Genomic DNA, 22,705 nt, shown 5'->3' with positions numbered 1-22,705 from the left:
CATGGCCAACTGTGTGTATCAAACCTACCTGTGTTTATGTAAAAACCTACCTGTGTTTATGTAAAAACCTACCCTATGTATAATATCTACACACTGTATAATATTAACCAGACCGTATAAAGTTACTCATAGTGGTTTGATAGACAGGGTAAATGCTAAAGTAAATCTGTGATGTGTTGATTGCAAGAATTATTTTAAATACTAAAGTTAATACTTGATATGTTGATTGCAAAAAAAATATTTTAAATACTAAAGTTATTACTTGATATGTTGATTGCAAGATATATTTTAAATACTAAAGTTATTACTTGATATGTTGATTGCAAGAAATATTTTTAATGCTACAGTTAATACTTGATATGTTGATTGCAAGAAATATTTTAAATGCTAAAGTTAATACTTGATATGTTGATTGCAAGAAATATTTTAAATGCTAAATTTAATACTTGATATGTTGATTGCAAGAAATATTTCCACCAGTTGACATGGGTGGCTTCAATATCTGCTGTAAACAGGTCAAACACACTATCATGACTAGGTCACCACACTATCATGACTAGGTCAAACACACTATCATGACTAGGTCAAACACACTATCATGACTAGGTCAAACACACTATCATGACTAGGTCAAACACACTATCATGACTAGGTCACCACACTATCATGACTAGGTCAAACACACTATCATGACTAGGTCAAACACACTATCATGACTAGGTCAAACACACTATCATGACTAGGTCAAACACACTATCATGACTAGGTCAAACACACTATCATGACTAGGTCAAAAACTCTATCATGACTAGGTCAAACACACTATCATGACTAGGTCAAACACACTATCATGACTAGGTCAAACACACTATCATGACTAGGTCAAACACACTATCATGACTAGGTCAAACACACTATCATGACTAGGTCAAACACACTATCATGACTAGGTCAAACACACTATCATGACTAGGTCAAACACACTATCATGACTAGGTCAAACACACTATCATGACTAGGTCAAACACACTATCATGACTAGGTCAACCACACTATCATGACTAGGTCAAACACACTATCATGACTAGGTCAAACACACTATCATGACTAGGTCAAACACACTATCATGACTAGGTCAACCACACTATCATGACTAGGTCAAACACACTATCATGACTAGGTCAAACACACTATCATGACTAGGTCAAACACACTATCATGACTAGGTCAAACACACTATCATGACTAGGTCAAACACACTATCATGACTAGGTCAAACACACTATCATGACTAGGTCAAACACACTATCATGACTAGGTCAAACACACTATCATGACTAGGTCAAACACACTATCATGACTAGGTCAAACACACTATCATGACTAGGTCAAACACACTATCATGACTAGGTCAAACACACTATCATGACTAGGTCAAACACACTATCATGACTAGGTCAAACACACTATCATGACTAGGTCAAACACACTATCATGACTAGGTCAAACACACTATCATGACTAGGTCAACCACACTATCATGACTAGGTCAAACACACTATCATGACTAGGTCAAACACACTATCATGACTAGGTCAAACACACTATCATGACTAGGTCAAACACACTATCATGACTAGGTCAAACACACTATCATGACTAGGTCAAACACACTATCATGACTAGGTCAAACACACTATCATGACTAGGTCAACCACACTATCATGACTAGGTCAACCACACTATCATGACTAGGTCAAAAACTCTATCATGACTAGGTCAACCACACTATCATAACTAGGTCAAACACACTATCATGACTAGGTCAAACACACTATCATAACTAGGTCAAACACACTATCATGACTAGGTCAAACACACTATCATAACTAGGTCAACCACACTATCATGACTAGGTAACCACACTATCATGACTAGGTCACCACACTATCAGGACTAGGTCAACCACACTATCATGACTAGGTCAACCACACTATCATGACTAGGTCAAACACACTATCATGACTAGGTCAAACACACTATCATGACTAGGTCAAACACAAACGCAAGCCTGGGAGAGATGCTAATAATTATCCATCCCATATTTAAAAAGGCAAAGAATTATAATGTTTTTAAAAAAGTTGCATTCTAGTCTAAGATATTTCAAAACTTTTGCCATGGACTTACTTCATTTCTGTTGAATACATTCTATAATTTGCGCTTTGAAATTGTATTAATCTGAAATTTTAAAATTCAGTTTAAACTTAACATTATCATATAACTTTTTTTGTCAATGGAAATGCTCAAAGATGGGTTGACGATATGTAAGAATTATTTAGCATTCTTTATTGTAATATTCTATTAACATCCATTTCTCACTGATTTATTTCTGCACATTTCTTGTCTGTGTTTTTAATTTTCACAAGTCAAACTGGCAATCACACAAATTACTTTACCAGGTGCTACTTGGGAAATTCAACCATATATATTCAGCCCAGTAGGTCACATGTTAAGCTAAATATAGCCATGATCTGACCTATTTCAATGTGCTAGTTCATGTGACTCTACTAGTGCTGCTACTCAGGAAATTCAACCATAAATATTCAGCCCAGTAGGTCACATGTCAAGCTAAATCTAGCCATGATCTGACCTATTTCAATGTGCTAGTTCATGTGACTCTACTAGTGCTGCACCCAGTTGACCTCCCTTATTTCACTCTATCACTCTAAATTTGACTTTGTAAGGAACACCACCATTTTATCCTGTTAGCACACACTGTCTAGCAGAGGCGCAGCGATGGGGTGCCAGGGGGTACATATGTCCCCAGGCGCTGACCTTAGGGGGCGCCAAAATGGGTTGTAAAAACAAATTAAAATGTCATTTTAGCGGCATTTTTGCATTATAAATAGTTTGAGGGGGATGGTGCAAATCGAAAGTTTGGAGGGGGGGTGCAAATTGAAAACTTGATCCCGAGGGGGGCGCCAAATTGAAATTGTGTCCCCGGATGCCGGGAAGGGTCGCTACGCCTCTGCTGTCTAGTAAACTGTAACAGGTTATTCAAGGATTTAAGAATTTTTTGTTCTCAAGATGATTTCATGTGTGTGCAATTTTTTTTTAATTCAATCTTAATTACATGACTGCAGATTTTCTAATATATAAAAAATATGTATAACTAAATATGTAAGTAATGTAATTGATATTTAAAGTGTGATAAAATGTGATATAAAATGCTTGAGTTTGTACTAAACTGGTTGCACTTTTCTTCTAGGACCTACATCACAGCTAATGCTGTTCCTCTCATGAACAGCTCAGTGGATGAGGCTTACAACTTCTACGCCACTAGGAACCCACTGGACCCTGGGCTCAACGCTGGTGAGTCTTAGTTGCTGCATAGTATGGGGGGGGGGCTTTGCTGCATCATAGTGGAAGTGGGTCTTAGCGGCTTCATGATTGTTGGGGGAGGAGGTCTTAGCTGCTTCATAATGGGGGGGGGGGAGTCTTAGCTGCTTTTAGGGGGTCTTTGTTGCGTTGTAGATGGGTAGGACAAACTTATCTCATTTTATCTCACTTATCTTAGTGCTATCATGAAAAAACAGTATTGACCATATTCAAGATTTTATTGTAAGAATCAAGATAGACATTCCAAGCCTTTTAAATCAGACATCAACTATACCAAGCTCATGAAATGACCCCCCCTCCCCTCCACCCATCCCTAACATGAATGTTTTATCTTATCTGGCATGTTGTTCATGAAATGACCCCCCACCCCTCCCTAACATGAATGTTTTATCTTATCTGGCATGTTGTTCATGAAATGACCCCCCCTCCCCTCCCTAACATGAATGTTTTATCTTATCTGGCATGTTGTTCATGAAATGACCCCCCCTCCCCTCCACCCCTCCCTAACATGAATGTTTTATCTGGCATGTTGTTCATGAAATGACCCCCCAGCCCTCCCTAACATGAATGTTTTATCTGGCATGTTGTTCATGAAATGACCCCCCAGCCCTCCCTAACATGAATGTTTTATCTGGCATGTTGTTCATGAAATGACCCCCCCTCCCCTCCACCCCTCCCTAACATGAATGTTTTATCTTATCTGGCATGTAGTTCATGAAATGACCCCCCACCCCTCCCTAACATGAATGTTTTATCTTATCTGGCATGTTGTTCATGAAATGACCCCCCAGCCCCACCCCTCCCTAACATGAATGTTTTATCTTATCTGGCATGTAGTTCATGAAATGACCCCCCACCCCTCCCTAACATGAATGTTTTATCTTATCTGGCATGTTGTTCATGAAATGACCCCCCAGCCCCACCCCTCCCTAACATGAATGTTTTATCTTATCTGGCATGTTGTAGAGGCCATGTCGGCCATCTGTTTTCCTCCCAACCTCCCCCACTCTGACCTTAACTGGGAATTCTTGAAAAATATCGACCCCTTTCTAAGTCATGAAACCACATGTAACAACCAATCTTCAAAACATTTTGGAAACAAAATTTTGCCAGAACTGAATCCTAGCCAACAAGAAAAAAAATGTATTTTTAATGGTAAGATTATGTTAATGTTTTCTTGTTTCCTCTTTCGCTCTGTTGTGTTCTGTCTTTTAATTTGTAGTTGTGTTTTTCTTGAAACAAGTTTGGCCTCGAACTGTTGGCACAGATTGATCTAGCCCAAGGCTGAGTGTTGGCAAAAAAAACTCTGGCATTGTAGAACTAGTTTTTGTAGCGCAGACATTCAGTTAATGTAGATTGTTATTTAGAGGATATGTGTGGTATCCTCAATAATCAACATATTAAATAAGACATTTAATGGAGTTTTATTTTCCCCAGCTCCTGTTGGTGGCGGAGGTGGGGGAGGAGGAGGTGTACCCTCACTCAACCTGTCTGGTTTAGGTGGTGATGGACCAGGGTCAAGGGTTCGCTTTAAGGAACCAAGGTTGGTAGTTTGTCTAGTCTGTAGACGTCAAAGTGTTCTGTAGACGTGTCTAGTCAAAGTGTTGTGTAGACGTGTCTAGTCAAAGTGTTGTGTAGACATGTCTAGTCAAAGTGTTGTGTAGACATGTCTAGTCAAAGTGTTGTGTAGACGTGTCTAGTCAAAGTGTTGTGTAGACATGTCTAGTCAAAGTGTTGTGTAGACATGTCTAGTCAAAGTGTTGTGTAGATGTGTCTCGTCAAAGTGTTCTGTAGACATGTATAGTCAAAGTGTTGTGTAGACATGTCTAGTCAAAGTGTTGTGTAGACATGTATAGTCAAAGTGTTCTGTAGACATGTCTAGTCAAAGTGTTGTGTAGACATGTCTAGTCAAAGTGTTGTGTAGACATGTCTAGTCAAAGTGTTGTGTAGACGTGTCTGGTCAAAGTGTTGTGTAGACGTGTCTAGTCAAGTGTTGTGTAGACGTGTCTAGTCAAAGTGTTCTGTAGACGTGTCTAGTCAAAGTGTTGTGTAGACATGTCTAGTCAAAGTGTTGTGTAGACGTGTCTAGTCAAAGTGTTGTGTAGACGTGTCTAGTCAAGTGTTGTGTAGATGTGTCTAGTCAAAGTGTTGTGTAGACGTGTCTAGTCAAAGTGTTGTGTAGATGTGTCTAGTCAAAGTGTTGTGTAGACGTGTCTGGTCAAAGTGTTGTGTAGACATGTCTAGTCAAAGTGTTGTGTAGACGTGTCTAGTCAAAGTGTTGTGTAGATGTGTCTAGTCAAAGTGTTGTGTAGACGTGTCTAGTCAAAGTGTTGTGTAGACATGTCTAGTCAAAGTGTTGTGTAGACATGTCTAGTCAAAGTGTTCTGTAGACGTGTCTAGTCAAAGTGTTGTGTAGACGTGTCTAGTCAAAGTGTTGTGTAGACATGTCTAGTCAAAGTGTTGTGTAGACATGTCTAGTCAAAGTGTTGTGTAGACGTGTCTAGTCAAAGTGTTGTGTAGACATGTCTAGTCAAAGTGTTGTGTAGACATGTCTAGTCAAAGTGTTCTGTAGACGTGTCTAGTCAAAGTGTTCTGTAGACATGTCTAGTCAAAGTGTTGTGTAGACATGTCTAGTCAAAGTGTTGTGTAGACGTGTCTAGTCAAAGTGTTGTGTAGACATGTCTAGTCAAAGTGTTGTGTAGACATGTCTAGTCAAAGTGTTGTGTAGACATGTCTAGTCAAAGTGTTGTGTAGACATGTCTAGTCAAAGTGTTGTGTAGACATGTCTAGTCAAAGTGTTGTGTAGACATGTCTAGTCAAAGTGTTGTGTAGACATGTCTAGTCAAAGTGTTGTGTATTCTAAATGTGCCTGCCTGTGTACAGGGCCAAGGGCAGGACGTCACCGCCTGCCACAGGCATGGAGTTTCCCTCAGACAGTGAGAAGAAGAAGGAGCAGCGCCAGAGCCAGCTGGCCTACAGGGAGGAACTGGAGCGGCAGATGCAGGAGAAAAACTGGAAGAAGATAAAGGAGAAGGAGGAGCAAGAGAAGTGAGCACTTGTGTACATCTCATGACATGTGTACACACTTTTTACTTGGTCATCTCATGACATGTGTACACACTTTTTACTTGGTCATCTCATGACATGTGTACACACTTTTTACTTGGTCATCTCATGACATGTGTACACACTTTTTACTTGGTCATCTCATGTCATGTGTACACACTTTTTACTTGTTCATCTCATGACATGTGTACACACTTTTTACTTGGTCATCTCATGACATGTGTACACACTTTTTACTTGGTCATCTCATGACATGTGTACACACTTTTTACTTGGTCATCTCATGACATGTGTACACACTTTTTACTTGGTCATCTCATGACATGTGTACACACTTTTTACTTGGTCATCTCATGACATGTGTACACACTTTTTACTTGTTCATCTGTTGACATGTGTACACACTTTTTACTTGGTCATCTCATGACATGTGTACACACTTTTTACTTGGTCATCTCATGACATGTGTACACACTTTTTACTTGTTCATCTGTTGACATGTGTACACACTTTTTACTTGGTCATCTCATGACATGTGTACACACTTTTTACTTGGTCATCTCATGACATGTGTACACACTTTTTACTTGGTCATCTCATGACATGTGTACACACTTTTTACTTGGTCATCTCATGACATGTGTACACACTTTTTACTTGGTCATCTCATGACATGTGTACACACTTTTTACTTGGTGGTCCGATGACATGTGTGCACACTTTTTACTTGGTCATCTCATGACATGTGTACACACTTTTTACTTGGTCGTCTCATGACATGTGTACACACTTTTTACTTGGTCATCTCATGACCGGTGTACACACTTTTTACTTGGTCATCTGATGACATGTGTACACTTTTTTTACTTGGTCATCTTATAACATGTGTACACACTTTTTACTTGGTCATCTCATGACATGTTTGAGTATAAGTTGATCCTTAGACATAACTAAATGAAACAACTGACTGAGCTGATATACGCAGGTATGACTTAAAACTTTAGACATAACTAAATGAAACAACTGACTGAACTGATGTACGCAGGTATGACTTAAAACTTTAGACATAACTAAATGAAACAACTGACTGAACTGATGTACGCAGGTATGACTTAAAACTTTAGACATAACTAAATGAAACAACTGACTGTACGCAGGTATGACTTAAAACTTTAGACATAACTAAATGAAACAACTGACTGAACTGATGTACGCAGGTATGACTTAAAACTTTAGACATAACTAAATGAAACAACTGACTGAACTGATGTACGCAGGTATGACTTAAAACTTTAGACATAACTAAATGAAACAACTGACTGAACTGATGTACGCAGGTATGACTTGAAGATGGAAGAGGAGGCAAGAAACTATGACCCCTTTGGTAAAGGTGGAGGCGGGGCCCCCATGAGAGACCAGCACGGCAACATCATTTGTAAGTAGACTTTCAACTCTGGATAAGTAGCAGAACTTTGAGTTGTAACATTTGCTAGTAGACAGTCTTTCAACTCTGGATAAGTAGCAGAACTTTGAGTTGTAACATTTGCTAGTAGACAGTCTTTCAACTCTGGATAAGTAGCAGAACTTTGAGTTGTAACATTTGTAAGTAGACATTCTTTCAACTCTGGATAAGTAGCAGAACTTTGAGTTGTAACATTTGTAATTAGACATTCTTTCAACTCTGGATAAGTAGCAGTACTTTGAGCTGTAACATTTGTAAGTAGACATTCTTTCAACTCTGGATAAGTAGCAGAACTTTGAGTTGTAACTACACAATGGCTGGTCTAGTATTGTTGCCATGGCAACAGATCAACTAGCCAGTTTGATAGTTGAAACCCAACTGTAACAATATTGAATCTAAAAAAACTGATATTTTTCCCTAATCCTAATCTAATGATAGTTATCTTGAACTAGAAGATGAGCAGGTTTTTGTCCCACCTAGCACCATTAACTTTTGTCCATTAACCTTTTGAATGTTTTTTTCTCTTGATGCTGATGGCCGTGCAGTGAGTATGTCTTGTGTGTGACTTGTACACTTTTGTACTTGGTTTTTTGTACACATTTCACATATTGCCTGCTTGTGGTGCACTCTGACCTCTTTATCTTGATTGTGTTTGATTTAACACTTGTGTGACATTTATTTCATGGTTATATGATTGGTTGGATAAGCATTTCAAGATAATTTAATGCTAGTTACTTCCCTTTCTGTAGAAGTTAGTGAATTATCAAAAGTAAACGGCTAGTCTACAACATTGGTCTGCCAATGTCTATAAGTATATATAAAAGCCTGTCTATATAATGTATTTATTTACAATTAAAAGCTTTTCTACTTCGGACACTAATTAAACTCTTCAATTTTGCTTTGTTTATATACATGTTAAAACCAGCGTGATCTAAATGTCTATATAACCATATACATTCTAAAACTAATGTGATCTGAATGTGCTTACCAGCTGATCTGCGCCAGATGAGGTTTGACAACACCAACAGAAATGACAAGTTCTCTCCCCGGACCTATGGGGGTGGGGGTGGTGCAGCAAGTCCCTATGGTGGAAGCTATGGGGGTGGGGGAGGCGGCCCTCAGGCAGGCAACACGACCAGGGCAGCCAACAGCTACAGGGACGACCTCATCGGGCCCCCACCTGTCCAGACCACGGCAGAAGGAGAGGCTTCGTTTGCCCGGGGTGGTCATGGTATTTTTGGGATGCCTAAGGTCAGTCTGGCTACAGGTCTGGCTGTGGGTTACTTTAGGTCTGGCAGTGGGTTACTTTAGGTCTGGCTGTGGGTTACTTTAGGTCTGGCTGTGGGTTACTTTAGGTCTGGCTGTGGGTTACTTTAGGTCTGGCTGTGGGTTACTTTAGGTCTGGCTGTGGGTTACTTTAGGTCTGGCTGTGGGTTACTTTAGGTCTCGCTGTGGGTTACTTTAGGTCTGGCTGCTGGTTACTTTAGATCTGGCTGTGGGTTACTTTAGGTCTGGCTGTGGGTTACTTTAGGTCTCGCTGTGGGTTACTTTAGGTCTGGCTGTGGGTTACTTTAGGTCTGGCTGTGGGTTACTTTAGGTCTGGCTGTGGGTTACTTTAGGTCTGGCTGTGGGTTACTTTAGGTCTGGCTGTGGGTTACTTTAGGTCTGGCTGTGGGTTACTTTAGGTCTGGCTGTGGGTTACTTTAGGTCTGGCAGTGGGTTACTTTAAATCTTGCTGTGGGTTACTTTAGGTCTGGCTGTGGGTTACTTTAGGGCTGGCTGTGGGTTACTTTAGGTCTGGCAGTGGGTTACTTTAAATCTTGCTGTGGGTTACTTTAGGTCTGGCTGTGGGTTACTTTAGGGCTGGCTGTGGGTTACTTTAGGGCTGGCTGTGGGTTACTTTAGGTCTGGCTGCTGGTTACTTTAGGTCTGGCTGTGGGTTACTTTAGGTCTGGCTGTGGGTTACTTTAGGTCTGGTTGTGGGTTACTTTAGGTCTGGCTGTGGGTTACTTTAGGTCTGGCTGTGGGTTACCTGAATGTAATGCCTGTTTGGAGGTAGTGTCAGGGTAGTATGAAGGAAATGTCATGTCACTATGATGTATTGTTATGTAAGTGTCAACTCTTTGTTAACAGACTGATGCAGAAAAGATGCAAGCTGACAAGTACAAGGTGGACTTGAAAAAACAGGTCAGTTGTTAGTTTTGGTCAGCTGGTGTGTGTCAAGCAGTTGCTGGTGTGGTGGGCAGTTGGTGGGCAGTTGCTGATGTATAGGTCAGTTGGTGGGCAGTTGCTGATGTATAGGTTAGTTGAGGTTCAGTTGCTGGTGTGTGCCAAGCAGTTGCTGGTGTATTGGTCAGTTGGGGTTCAGTTGCTGGTGTGGTGGGCAGATGGTGGCGTATTGGTCAGTTGGTGGGCAGTTGCTGGTGTGTTGGTCAGTTGGTGGGCAGTTGCTGGTGTGGTGGGCAGTTGCTGGTGTGTTGGTCAGTTGGTGTTCAGTTGCTGGTGTGGTGGGCAGTTGCTGGTGTGTACCTGATATGTCTTAAACATCCCTCATTAATTACCCCCCCCCCCCAAATAAATGACTTCCCTCCTGGGTAATTACACCTCCCTTTATAATGTGTCATCCTTCCTATCCCAATCTATCTTCCTATCCAACTCCCAATTCCTTACCTTATCCCTATCACAAGCCTTATCCTTAACCCTATTACCAACCCTATCATTATCCCTATCACAAGCCTTATCCTTAACCCTATTGCCAACCCTATCCTTATCCCTATCACAAGCCTTATCTTTAACCCTATTGCCAACCCTATCCTTGTATCAAACTATCCCTGCCTCCTGCAGATTGAGGAGAAAAAAGCTGAGGAGTACAGGAGGAGACAGCTGGAGAGGCTGGAGGAGGAGAAGGAGCAGAGGTTGCTGGATGAGCAGAGAGCCAAGATGCAGAGAGAGTACGAGGAGGAGCAGCGCAAGTTGAAGGAGAAGGAAGATGAGGTTAGAGACAAATGTTTAGACTAGAGACTTGACAAATGTTTAGACTAGAGGTTAGAGACTTGACAAATGTTTAGACTAGAGGTTAGAGACTTGACAAATGTTTAGACTAGAGACTGGACAAATGTTTAGACTAGAGGTTAGAGACTTGACAAATGTTTAGACTAGAGACTGGACAAATGTTTAGACTAGAGGTTAGAGACTTGACAAATGTTTAGACTAGAGACTGGACAAATGTTTAGACTAGAGGTTAGAGACTTGACAACTTTTTAGACTAGAGGTTAGAGACTTGACAAATGTTTAGACTAGAGGTTAGAGACTTGACAAATGTTTAGACTAGAGACTTGACAAATGTTTAGACTAGAGGTTAGAGACTTGACAAATGTTTAGACTAGAGGTTAGAGACTTGACAAATGTTTAGACTAGAGACTGGACAAATGTTTAGACTAGAGGTTAGAGACTTGACAAATGTTTAGACTAGAGACTGGACAAATGTTTAGACTAGAGGTTAGAGACTTGACAAATGTTTAGACTAGAGACTGGACAAATGTTTAGACTAGAGGTTAGAGACTTGACAAATGTTTAGACTAGAGACTGGACAAATGTTTAGACTAGAGGTTAGAGACTTGACAAATGTTTAGACTAGAGGTTAGAGACTTGACAAATGTTTAGACTAGAGACTTGACAAATGTTTAGACTAGAGGTTAGAGACTTGACAAATGTTTAGACTAGAGATTAGAGACTTGACAAATGTTTAGACTAGAGACTTGACAAATGTTTAGACTAGAGGTTAGAGATTTGACAAATGTTTAGACTAGAGACTTGACAAATGTTTAGACTAGAGGTTAGAGACTTGACAAATGTTTAGACTAGAGACTTGACAAATGTTTAGACTGGAGGTTAGAGACTTGACAAATGTTTAGACTAGAGGTTAGAGACTTGACAAATGTTTAGACTAGAGGTTAGAGACTTGACAAATGTTTAGACTAGAGACTTGACAAATGTTTAGACTAGAGGTTAGAGACTTGACAAATGTTTAGACTAGAGACTTGACAAATGTTTAGACTAGAGGTTAGAGACTTGACAAATGTTTAGACTAGAGGTTAGAGACTTGACAAATGTTTAGACTAGAGACTTGACAAATGTTTAGACTAGAGGTTAGAGACTTGACAAATGTTTAGACTAGAGACTTGACAAATGTTTAGACTGGAGGTTAGAGACTTGACAAATGTTTAGACTAGAGGTTAGAGACTTGACAAATGTTTAGACTAGAGACTTGACAAATGTTTAGACTAGAGGTTTGAGACTTGACAAATGTTTAGACTAGAGACTTGACAAATGTTTGGACTAGAGGTTAGAGACTTGACAAATGTTTAGACTAGAGGTTAGAGACTTGACAAATGTTTAGACTAGAGGTTAGAGACTTGACAAATGTTTAGACTAGAGGTTAGAGACTTGACAAATGTTTAGACTAGAGACTTGACAAATGTTTAGACTAGAGGTTAGAGACTTGACAAATGTTTAGACTAGAGACTTGACAAATGTTTAGACTAGAGGTTAGAGACTTGACAAATGTTTAGACTAGAGGTTAGAGACTTGACACATGTTTAGACTAGAGGTTAGAGACTTGACAAATGTTTAGACTAGAGGTTAGAGACTTGACAAATGTTTAGACTAGAGACTTGACAAATGTTTAGACTAGAAGTTAGTGACTTTACAAATATTTCGCAACTTGACAAACATTTAAAATAGGGGTTAGTGATTAGACAAATGTTTAGAAACTTGACAAATATTTGAACAAGATGTAAAAAACTTGACTGTTTGGCTTCTAAACGTGTCTCAAAATGTTAATCTGCATGTCCTGTAGGCTCGAAGAAAAAATGAGGAGTTGGTGCGTGCAGCGGAGGAGAAGAAAAGAGAGGCAGAGAGGAGGAGACGTGAGCTGGAGGACCAGAGACTGCAGGAGCAGAGGGAGGAGAGGGAGAGAGAGAGGCAGATGGTAGGCACTCAGCTAAACTTAGACAATAGAGAGAGAGGCAGATGGTAGGCACTCAGCTAAACTTAGACAATAGAGAGAGGCAGATGGTAGGCACGCAGCTAAACTTAGACAATAGAGAGAGAGGCAGATGGTAGGCACTCGGCTAAACTTAGACAATAGAGAGAGAGGCAGATGGTAGGCACTCAGCTAAACTTAGACAATAGAGAGAGGCAGATGGTAGGCACTCAGCTAAACTTAGACAATAGAGAGAGAGGCAGATGGTAGGCACTCGGCTAAACTTAGACAATAGAGAGAGAGGCAGATGGTAGGCACTCAGCTAAACTTAGACAATAGAGAGAGGCAGATGGTAGGCACTCAGCTAAACTTAGACAACATTGTCTCTTTAAATTGTCCATTAGTTGAGTAGTTTTATAACATGCCGTGTCAAATGTTCATTGTCTCTAATCCAAATGTCCATTAGTTGAGTAGTTTTATAACATTTCCTGTCAAATGTCAATTGTCTCTAATCCAAATTGTCCATTAGTTGAGTAGTTTTATAACATGTCCTGTCAAATGTCCATTGAGTAGTTTTATAACATGTCCTGTCAAATGTCCATTGAGTAGTTTTATAACATGTCCTGTCAAATGTCCATTGAGTAGTTTTATAACATGTCCTGTCAAATGTCCATTGTCTCTAATCTTTAAATTGTCCATTAGTTGAGTAGTTTTATAACATGCAGTGTCAAATGTCCATTAGTTGAGTAGTTTTATAACATGTCCTGTCAAATGTCCATTGAGTAGTTTTATAACATGTCCTGTCAAATGTCCATTGAGTAGTTTTATAACATGTCCTGTCAAATGTCCATTGTCTCTAATCTTTAAATTGTCCATTAGTTGAGTAGTTTTATAACATGCAGTGTCAAATGTCCATTAGTTGAGTAGTTTTATAACATGTCCTGTCAAATGTCCATTGTCTAATCCAAATGTCCATTAGTTGAGTAGTTTTATAACATGTCCTGTCAAATGTCCATTGTCTAATCCAAATGTCCATTAGTTGAGTAGTTTTATAACATGTCCTGTCAAATGTCCATTGAGTAGTTTTATAACATGTCCTGTCAAATGTCCATTGTCTCTAATCTTTAAATTGTCCATTAGTTGAGTAGTTTTATAACATGTCCTGTCAAATGTCCATTGTCTCTAACCCAAATGTCCACTTGATGCCCACACAGGCAGCAGACAGGAGAGGCCAGTCTCCTCCCATTCCTGCCCTGAGGGGCAAACAGGAAGAAGGGGGAGGGGCCAGCGCAGGGGGAGGGGCCAGCGCAGTGGTAAATGTTTTCAGAGTTTCCTGCCCTTGATTGCTGTGGTTCAATTTTTTGTTTGCTTCTATCTTTGTATTGAAGTTTTTTGTGTTATCAATCTTAGCTTTTGTGTGTAGCATCTGAGTTCATGCTTTTCCCTTCATCTCAAATAATTTCTAGAACAAAAAAATAAAGTTAGCAAATATAAAAAGCTTTAAATTGTGTGACCCTTATCCATGCTTATTTACATTGAGAAGTGAACCACATATAAGTTGGATGAAGCTTGTATCTATCTGCTTTTTTCCCTGCATCAAATAGTTCAAATCCCTATCTCTACCTGCTTGGTTGTTTGATTTGGTGGGAGGACATTTCATTTCTCTCATGTAACCATCCCAAGTGTCACAATTGATGTCACTGTTAAAGTGTCACAATTGATGTCACTATTTAAGTGTCACAATTGATGTCACTATTAAAGTGTCACAATTCATGTAACCATCCAAAGTGTCACAATTAATAGGTAAATGCGCTTTTTTTAAAAATAATTTAAGATATAAAACCATTACACTACTATGTTTACCATGTTTGTCACATGAAAGTAAGTATGAAAAACTGCAAAAAGGGGCGTAAAAACAATTTTGGTTGTCATGGAATCTTTTGAATTTTTTGGTACTTCTAAAAACGCTAAGGCTTTTCTGCACTTCTAGCAACTAGATTTATACTGCTTATATTTCAGTGGATATTAAAACTCTTGTCTTAACTACTACTCAAGTTTTATTACTACATGAAGAACAAATACTGAAAATATGGTGGGAATTGTATTATTAATAGAAAAAAGTAGTAGGCTTTTGAATACTAAAAAACAGAAAACTGAGAAAAACAGCAAAAAAGTAGGTCACGAAAATATTTTAAAGTAATTTGTAAAACTCATTGTAAGCTTTGGGTGTTTCTGAAATGACGGAAAATACGATTTTCAAATTTATAAGACATTCAGCTTTTCTATGATGCCAAATACAATATTATGATGGATATTATTCTGTTTGTTGAGAGCCTATAAGATTGGGGAAAAAATTATTCTTTTTAAATTAATCTTGTCTTAAAAGTATATTTTAAACAAAAATTGTTCATTAAAGTTATTAAAGTTTATTATTTTCTTCATGCAAAAATGTAATAAACCCAGTATCATGATCTTTGTGATTTATTTTTAATGCGCAAATCCCATTATGTCACCATCCAAAGTTTGTCACTATATAGCTGTCATGTCAGTTGACTAAGTTGTCATGTCCCATGTCACACAACTGAGCTGTCATGTGACTAAACTAAATGTCCCATCCTGCAGGCCCCATCACCCCCTATACCTGCCACACGGACTAGAACAGTTGAACCAGTTGCTGCCCCTGTAAGTTGCTTCTTCATCCACCACACCACACAACATACAACATCCACCACACCACACAACATCATACAACATCCACCACACCAAACATCATACAACATCCACCAGACCAAACATCATACAACATCCACCACACCAAACATCTTACAACATCCACCACACCACACAACATACAACATCCACCAGACCAAACATCATACATCCACCACACCACACAACATACAACATCCACCACACCACACAACATACAACATCCACCAGACCAAACATCATACATCCACCACACCACACAACATACAACATCCACCACACCACACAACATACAACATCCACCAGACCAAACATCATACATCCACCACACCACACAACATACAACATCCACAACACCACACAGCATACAACATCCACCACACCAAACATCTTACAACATCCACCACACCAAACATCTTACAACATCCACCACACCAAACATCATACAACATCCACCAGACCAAACATCATACAACATCCACCACACCAAACATCATACAACATCCACCAGACCACATATCATACAACATCCACCAGACCACACATACAACATCCACCACACCACACATCATACAACATCCACCACACCTCACATCATCCTCCACTAATTGTGTTTCCACAGAGTAAACAAGAGTTTACGCCCAGGGCTCAAAGTAAGAATTGTTCTTATTATTATTTATGTTGATGGTCTCAACCTTTATCATGTATTTATGTTGATGGTCTCACACTTTATCATGTATTTGTGTTGATGGTCTCAAACTTTATCATGCATTTGTGTTGATGGTCTCAAACTTTATCATGTATTTGTGTTGATGGTCTCAAACGTTATCATGTATTTATGTTGATGGTCTCAAACTTTATCATGTGATGGTCTCAAACTTTATCATGTATTTGTGTTGATCGTCTCAAACTTTATCATGTATTTATGTTGATGGTCTCAAACTTTATCATGTGATGGTCTCAAACTTTATCATGTATTTGTGTTGATGGTCTCAAACTTTATCATGTATTTGTGTTGATGGTCTCAAACTTTATCATGTATTTATGTTGATGGTCTCAAACTTTATCATGTGATGGTCTCAAACTTTATCATGTATTTGTGTTGATGGTCTCAAACTTTATCATGTGATGGTCTCAAACTTTATCATGTATTTGTGTTGATGGTCTCAAACTCTATCATGTATTTGTGTTGATGGTCTCAAACTCTATCATGTATTTGTGTCAATGCCCTCAACCTATACTGTTGCAGGTGCTGATGTATTGAACCAGCTGGCCCAGATGAGAGCACAACTCCAGAATGAACGTATCCGTGTACAGACCATGTTGGATGATCAAAATGTAAAGGTTTTTTTTTCTGCTGTAGACTTGAAACTGAGAGTTGCTGTGGTACTGTGTGGTAGAGGTTGCTGTGGTACTGTGTGGTAGAGGTTGGTGTGGTACTGTGTGGTACTGTGTGGTAGAGGTTGGTGTGGTACTGTGTGGTAGAGGTTGGTGTGGTACTGTGTGGTAGAGGTTGGTGTGGTACTGTGTGATAGAGGTTGGTGTGGTACTGTGTGGTAGAGGCTGGTGTGGTACTGTGTGGTAGAGGTTGGTGTGGTACTGTGTGGTAGAGGTTGGTGTGGTACTGTGTGGTAGAGGCTGGTGTGGTACTGTGTGGTAGAGGTTGGTGTGGTACTGTGTGGTAGAGGTTGCTGTGGTACTGTGTGGTAGAGGTTGGTGTGGTACTGTGTGGTAGAGGCTGGTGTGGTACTGTGTGGTAGAGGTTGGTGTGGTACTGTGTGGTAGAGGTTGGTGTGGTACTGTGTGGTAGAGGTTGGTGTGGTACTGTGTGGTAGAGGTTGGTGTGGTACTGTGTGGTAGAGGTTGGTGTGGTACTGTGTGGTAGAGGCTGGTGTGGTACTGTGTGGTAGAGGTTGGTGTGGTACTGTGTGGTAGAGGTTGGTGTGGTACTGTGTGGTAGAGGCTGGTGTGGTACTGTGTGGTAGAGGTTGGTGTGGTACTGTGTGGTAGAGGCTGGTGTGGTACTGTGTGGTAGAGGTTGGTGTGGTACTGTGTGGTAGAGGCTGGTGTGGTACTGTGTGGTAGAGGCTGGTGTGGTACTGTGTGGTAGAGGTTGGTGTGGTACTGTGTGGTAGAGGTTGGTGTGGTACTGTGTGGTAGAGGTTGGTGTGGTACTGTGTGGTAGAGGCTGGTGTGGTACTGTGTGGTAGAGGTTGGTGTGGTACTGTGTGGTAGAGGTTGGTGTGGTACTGTGTGGTAGAGGCTGGTGTGGTACTGTGTGGTAGAGGCTGGTGTGGTACTGTGTGGTAGAGGTTGGTGTGGTACTGTGTGGTAGAGGTTGGTGTGGTACTGTGTTGTTGGTTGGCCCTAAAGAGCCTTTTACCTCCACAGGATGAAGTGGACATTTATGACCCCAGGCAAGTCCAGCGGCCGCAGCCAGTGCCAACGTGAGTAGCCTCAATCTGGCGTCAAATTTCTGGTCTAGAAAATATCAATCAATGCCTCAATAATTACTTGCCTAAAAATGACCTCCCCTAACTTTAGCTGCATCCAACTCGCATCATCTGTGAGGGTGTGAGGGATCTGTATTAAATATTTTTGGGTTAGCTGCATTGTGACAATATCTGTCATAATATAACCTGTCAGTGACAATATCTGCCTGTCACAGTGTGACAAGATTTGTTTGTAATTGGCAGAGTGGCCACAGGAAAAGACTCCTAAAATTATACAAGTTATCAAGACTAAATATGCCAGAAGTAGAAATTTTCCACTCATACGCTAGTCTGCCTTCAATTGTTTATATAACTTTGAATAGTTTAACCTTGAAATGCTTATCTGACCTTGAAATGCCCCCCCCCCCCCCCCCCCCCACCACCACCCCCCATCAGCCAAGGTCGGCCAGAAGTGGATGTGTTTGAGACGGCCTTGAACCGTAATGCAGTGGCGGTCAGGAGAACACCCGCAGGTCGCACAGGTCGCACGTCTGCAGACAGAGCCAACCCACAGGCTGCTGAAGAGTTCAACTCCCTCAAACACAAAGGTCAGTAACCTAAGGGTTGTCATGTGTCAGGTTGTCAGCTGGTCTGTGTCAGGTTGTCAGCTGGTCTGTGTCAGGTTGTCAGCTGGTCTGTGTCAGGTTGTCAGCTGGTCTGTGTCAGGTTGTCAGCTGGTCTGTGTCAGGTTGTCAGCTGGTCTGTGTCAGGTTGTCAGCTGGTCTCTGTCCAATTGATTATGTCACTTATCTTGTGATTGTGTCTCTGGTGTTGTGATTGTGTCTCTGGTGTTGTGATTGTGTCTCTGGTGTTGTGATTGTGTCTCTGGTGTTGTGATTGTGTCTCTGGTGTTGTGATTGTGTCTCTAATCTTTCGATTGTATTTCTGATCTCATGATTGTGCCCAGTGTACCTCTAAGTATAAGACTTTTATAACACTGTGCACACAAAATACAGGTTGTACAATAGCCTTTTACCCTTAGAGGGAATGTTGATTGTGCCTCTAATCTTTTGATCGTGTCTCCTTCTGCCCCCCTCCCCCACAGAGGACTCTGACTCCCGCAAACAGTTTCGCCAGCTCTTCCCTACAGAACCAACCACCAGCGACGCCCTTGAGTCCCAGCAGATGGCGCTGCTACGCCAGCAGGAGGAACGTCTGAGGACCATCAAGGAGAGAAGTAAGTTTAAACATGGCAGCTAGACTAGAGCACCAACCTAGGTGCCGTCTGCAACATGGCAGCTAGACTAGAGCACCAACCTAGGTGCCGTCTGCAACATGGCACATAGACTAGAGCACCAACCTAGGTGCCGTATGCAACATGGCGCCTAGACTAGAGCACCAACCTAGGTGCCGTCTGCAACATGGCACATAGACTAGAGCACCAACCTAGGTGCCGTATGCAACATGGCGCCTAGACTAGAGCACCAACCTAGGTGCCGTCTGCAACATGGCACATAGACTAGAGCACCAACCTAGGTGCCGTATGCAACATGGCAGCTAGACTAGAGCACCAACCTAGGTGCCATCTGCAACATGGCGCCTAGACTAGAGCACAAACCTAGGTGCCGTCTGCAACATGGCACCTAGACTAGAGCACAAACCTAGGTGCCGTATGCAACATGGCAGCTAGACTAGAGCACCAACCTAGGTGCTGTATGCAACATGGCACATAGACTGTATGCAACATGGCACCTAATTGGTGCTCCAGTCTAGGTGTCCTCTGCACAATCTGGTTTCAATCTGACAAACATTTTTATTAACCTCTAGATGTGGTATTAGTATTAGTTACTAGTTAATTTCTACTAACTTAACTCGCTGAAGACACTGTCTTGATGTCACTACCCTGTCTTGATGTCACTACCCTGTCTTGATGTCACTAGCCTGCCTTGATGTCACTAGCCTGTCTTGATGTCACTAGCCTGTCTTGATGTCACTAGCCTGTCTTGATGTCACTAGCCTGTCTTGATGTCACTAGCCTGTCTTGATGTCACTAGCCTGTCTTGATGTCACTAGCCTGTCTTGATGTCACTAGCCTGTCTTGATGTCACTAGCCTGTCTTGATGTCACTAGTCTGTCTTGATGTCACTAGCCTGTCTTGATGTCACTAGCCTGTCTTGATGTCACTACCCTGTCTTGATGTCACTTGATGTCACTACCCTGTCTTGATGTCACTACCCTGTCTTGATGTCACTACCCTGTCTTGATGTCACTAGCCTGTCTTGATGTCACTAGCCTATCTTGATGTCACTAGCCTGTCTTGATGTCACTAGCCTGTCTTGATGTCACTAGCCTGTCTTGATGTCACTAGCCTGTCTTGATGTCACTAGCCTGTCTTGATGTCACTAGCCTGTCTTGATGTCACTAGCCTGTCTTGATGTCACTAGCCTGTCTTGATGTCACTAGCCTGTCTTGATGTCACTAGCCTGTCTTGATGTCACTAGCCTGTCTTGATGTCACTAGCCTGTCTTGATGTCACTAGCCTGTCATACTGGCACTACCCTGTCTTGATGTCACTACCCTGTCTTAATGTCACTAGTCTGTCGTACTGTCAAAAGATTTGTCTGCTTACAGTAGTTGATATTGTTGTTGACTAACTAGTCTCCCCTAGCTCACCCTGTACAACCATATCTTGGGTTGTCTCCCCTAGCTCACCTTGTACGACCATATCTTGGGTTGTCTCCCCTAGCTCACCTTGTACAACCATATCTTGGGTTGTCTCCCCTAGCTCACCTTGTACAACCATATCTTGGGTTGTCTCCCCTAGCTCACCTTGTACAACCATATCTTGGGTTGTCTCCCCTAGCTCACCTTGTACAACCATATCTTGGGTTGTCTCCCCTAGCTCACCTTGTACAACCATATCTTGGGTTGTCTCCCCTAGCTCACCTTGTACAACCATATCTTGGGTTGTCTCCCCTAGCTCACCTTGTACAACCATATCTTGGGTTGTCTCCCCTAGCTCACCTTGTACAACCATATCTTGGGTTGTCTCCCCTAGCTCACCTTGTACAACCATATCTTGGGTTGTCTCCTCTAGCTCACCTTGTACAACCATATCTTGGGTTGTCTCCCCTAGCTCACCTTGTACAACCATATCTTGGGTTGTCTCCCCTAGCTCACCTTGTACAACCATATCTTGGGTTGTCTCCCCTAGCTCACCTTGTACAACCATATCTTGGGTTGTCTCCCCTAGCTCACCTTGTACAACCATATCTTGGGTTGTCTCCCCTAGCTCACCTTGTACAACCATATCTTGGGTTGTCTCCCCTAGCTCACCTTGTACAACCATATCTTGGGTTGTCTCCCCTAGCTCACCCTGTACAACCATATCTTGGGTTGTCTCCCCTAGCTCACCTTGTACAACCATATCTTGGGTTGTCTCCCCTAGCTCACCTTGTACAACCATATCTTGGGTTGTCTCCTCTAGCTCACCTTGTACAACCATATCTTGGGTTGTCTCCCCTAGCTCACCTTGTACAACCATATCTTGGGTTGTCTCCTCTAGCTCACCTTGTACAACCATATCTTGGGTTGTCTCCCCTAGCTCACCTTGTACAACCATATCTTGGGTTGTCTCCTCTAGCTCACCTTGTACAACCATATCTTGGGTTGTCTCCCCTAGCTCACCTTGTACAACCATATCTTGGGTTGTCTCCCCTAGCTCACCTTGTACAACCATATCTTGGGTTGTCTCCCCTAGCTCACCTTGTACAACCATATCTTGGGTTGTCTCCCCTAGCTCACGTTGTACAACCATATCTTGGGTTGTCTCCCCTAGCTCACCTTGTACGACCATATCTTGAGTTATCTCCCTTCTCCTGTCACTCCTGTAAAGTAATTGCTAAGTGGTTTTTACATTTGAAATGAATCTGTCAATCACAGCAAAGTTTCAGTGTAAAAAATAAATAAAAGAAAGCCAAAAGATAATTGTCTAACACTAAACAAATGATATCTTTAGAATGAGCAAATGACTTAGTCTGAAACTTTGAGCATTATTTTGCTATCTACAGCTGATTAGTTTTTTATTGTTGTGTTCATTTAACTATTAATGCTCTTGTTGACTGTTGACACCCCCTCCCCATGCCACCAATAGTAATGTACTGTTAACCCTTTCTATTCCACCCCACCAATAGTAATGTACTGTTAACCCTCCCCATGCCACCAATACTGATGTACTGTTAACCCTCCCCACCCCACCAATACTGATGTACTGTTAACCCTTCCCATGCCACCCCACATGTACTGTTAACCCTTCCCATGCCACCAATACTGATGTACTGTTAACCCTTCCCATGCCACCAATACTGATGTACTGTTAACCCTTCCCATGACACCAATACTGATGTACTGTTAACCCTCCTCACCCCACCAATACTGATGTACTGTTAACCCTTCCCATGCCACCAATACTGATGTACTGTTAACCCTCCCCAACCCACCAATGCTGATGCACTGTTAACCCTTCCCATGCCACCCCACATGTATTGTTAACCCTCCTCACCCCACCAATACTGACGTACTGTTAACCCTCCCCATGCCACCAATACTGATGTACTGTTAACCCTCCACACCCCACCAATGCTGATGCACTGT

At 41.4% G+C, this 22,705-nt stretch overlaps 1 protein-coding gene across 16 annotated transcripts in view; it reads left to right on the top strand.

Annotated features, from left to right (window-relative positions):
- Nucleotides 1-22,705, top strand: part of LOC131937921 (centrosome and spindle pole-associated protein 1) — a 96,369-nt gene that overhangs the window by 56,935 nt on the left and 16,729 nt on the right. For 15 of the 16 annotated variants that reach the window (XM_059295677.1, XM_059295672.1, XM_059295673.1 and 12 more), the window contains 15 exons: nt 3,269-3,372; nt 4,837-4,942; nt 6,283-6,447; nt 7,803-7,900; nt 8,919-9,178; nt 10,061-10,114; nt 10,772-10,921; nt 12,786-12,917; nt 14,126-14,224; nt 15,534-15,593; nt 16,243-16,273; nt 16,870-16,958; nt 18,012-18,067; nt 18,509-18,660; nt 19,158-19,289. In XM_059295677.1, the coding sequence (XP_059151660.1) occupies nt 3,269-3,372; nt 4,837-4,942; nt 6,283-6,447; nt 7,803-7,900; nt 8,919-9,178; nt 10,061-10,114; nt 10,772-10,921; nt 12,786-12,917; nt 14,126-14,224; nt 15,534-15,593; nt 16,243-16,273; nt 16,870-16,958; nt 18,012-18,067; nt 18,509-18,660; nt 19,158-19,289 (1,688 nt within the window). The remainder of the gene's footprint in view (nt 1-3,268; nt 3,373-4,836; nt 4,943-6,282; nt 6,448-7,802; nt 7,901-8,918; nt 9,179-10,060; nt 10,115-10,771; nt 10,922-12,785; nt 12,918-14,125; nt 14,225-15,533; nt 15,594-16,242; nt 16,274-16,869; nt 16,959-18,011; nt 18,068-18,508; nt 18,661-19,157; nt 19,290-22,705) is intronic. The other variant, XM_059295671.1, reaches the window with a different exon arrangement.

The sequence above is a fragment of the Physella acuta genome, unplaced genomic scaffold, assembly GCF_028476545.2.
Source record: "Physella acuta isolate Inbredline_101_S28 unplaced genomic scaffold, ASM2847654v3 ptg000225l, whole genome shotgun sequence".
Lineage (NCBI taxonomy): Eukaryota > Metazoa > Mollusca > Gastropoda > Physidae > Physella > Physella acuta.
The sequence above is the reverse complement of the archived record's forward strand: the minus strand, read 5'-3'. Positions and strand labels throughout refer to the sequence as shown.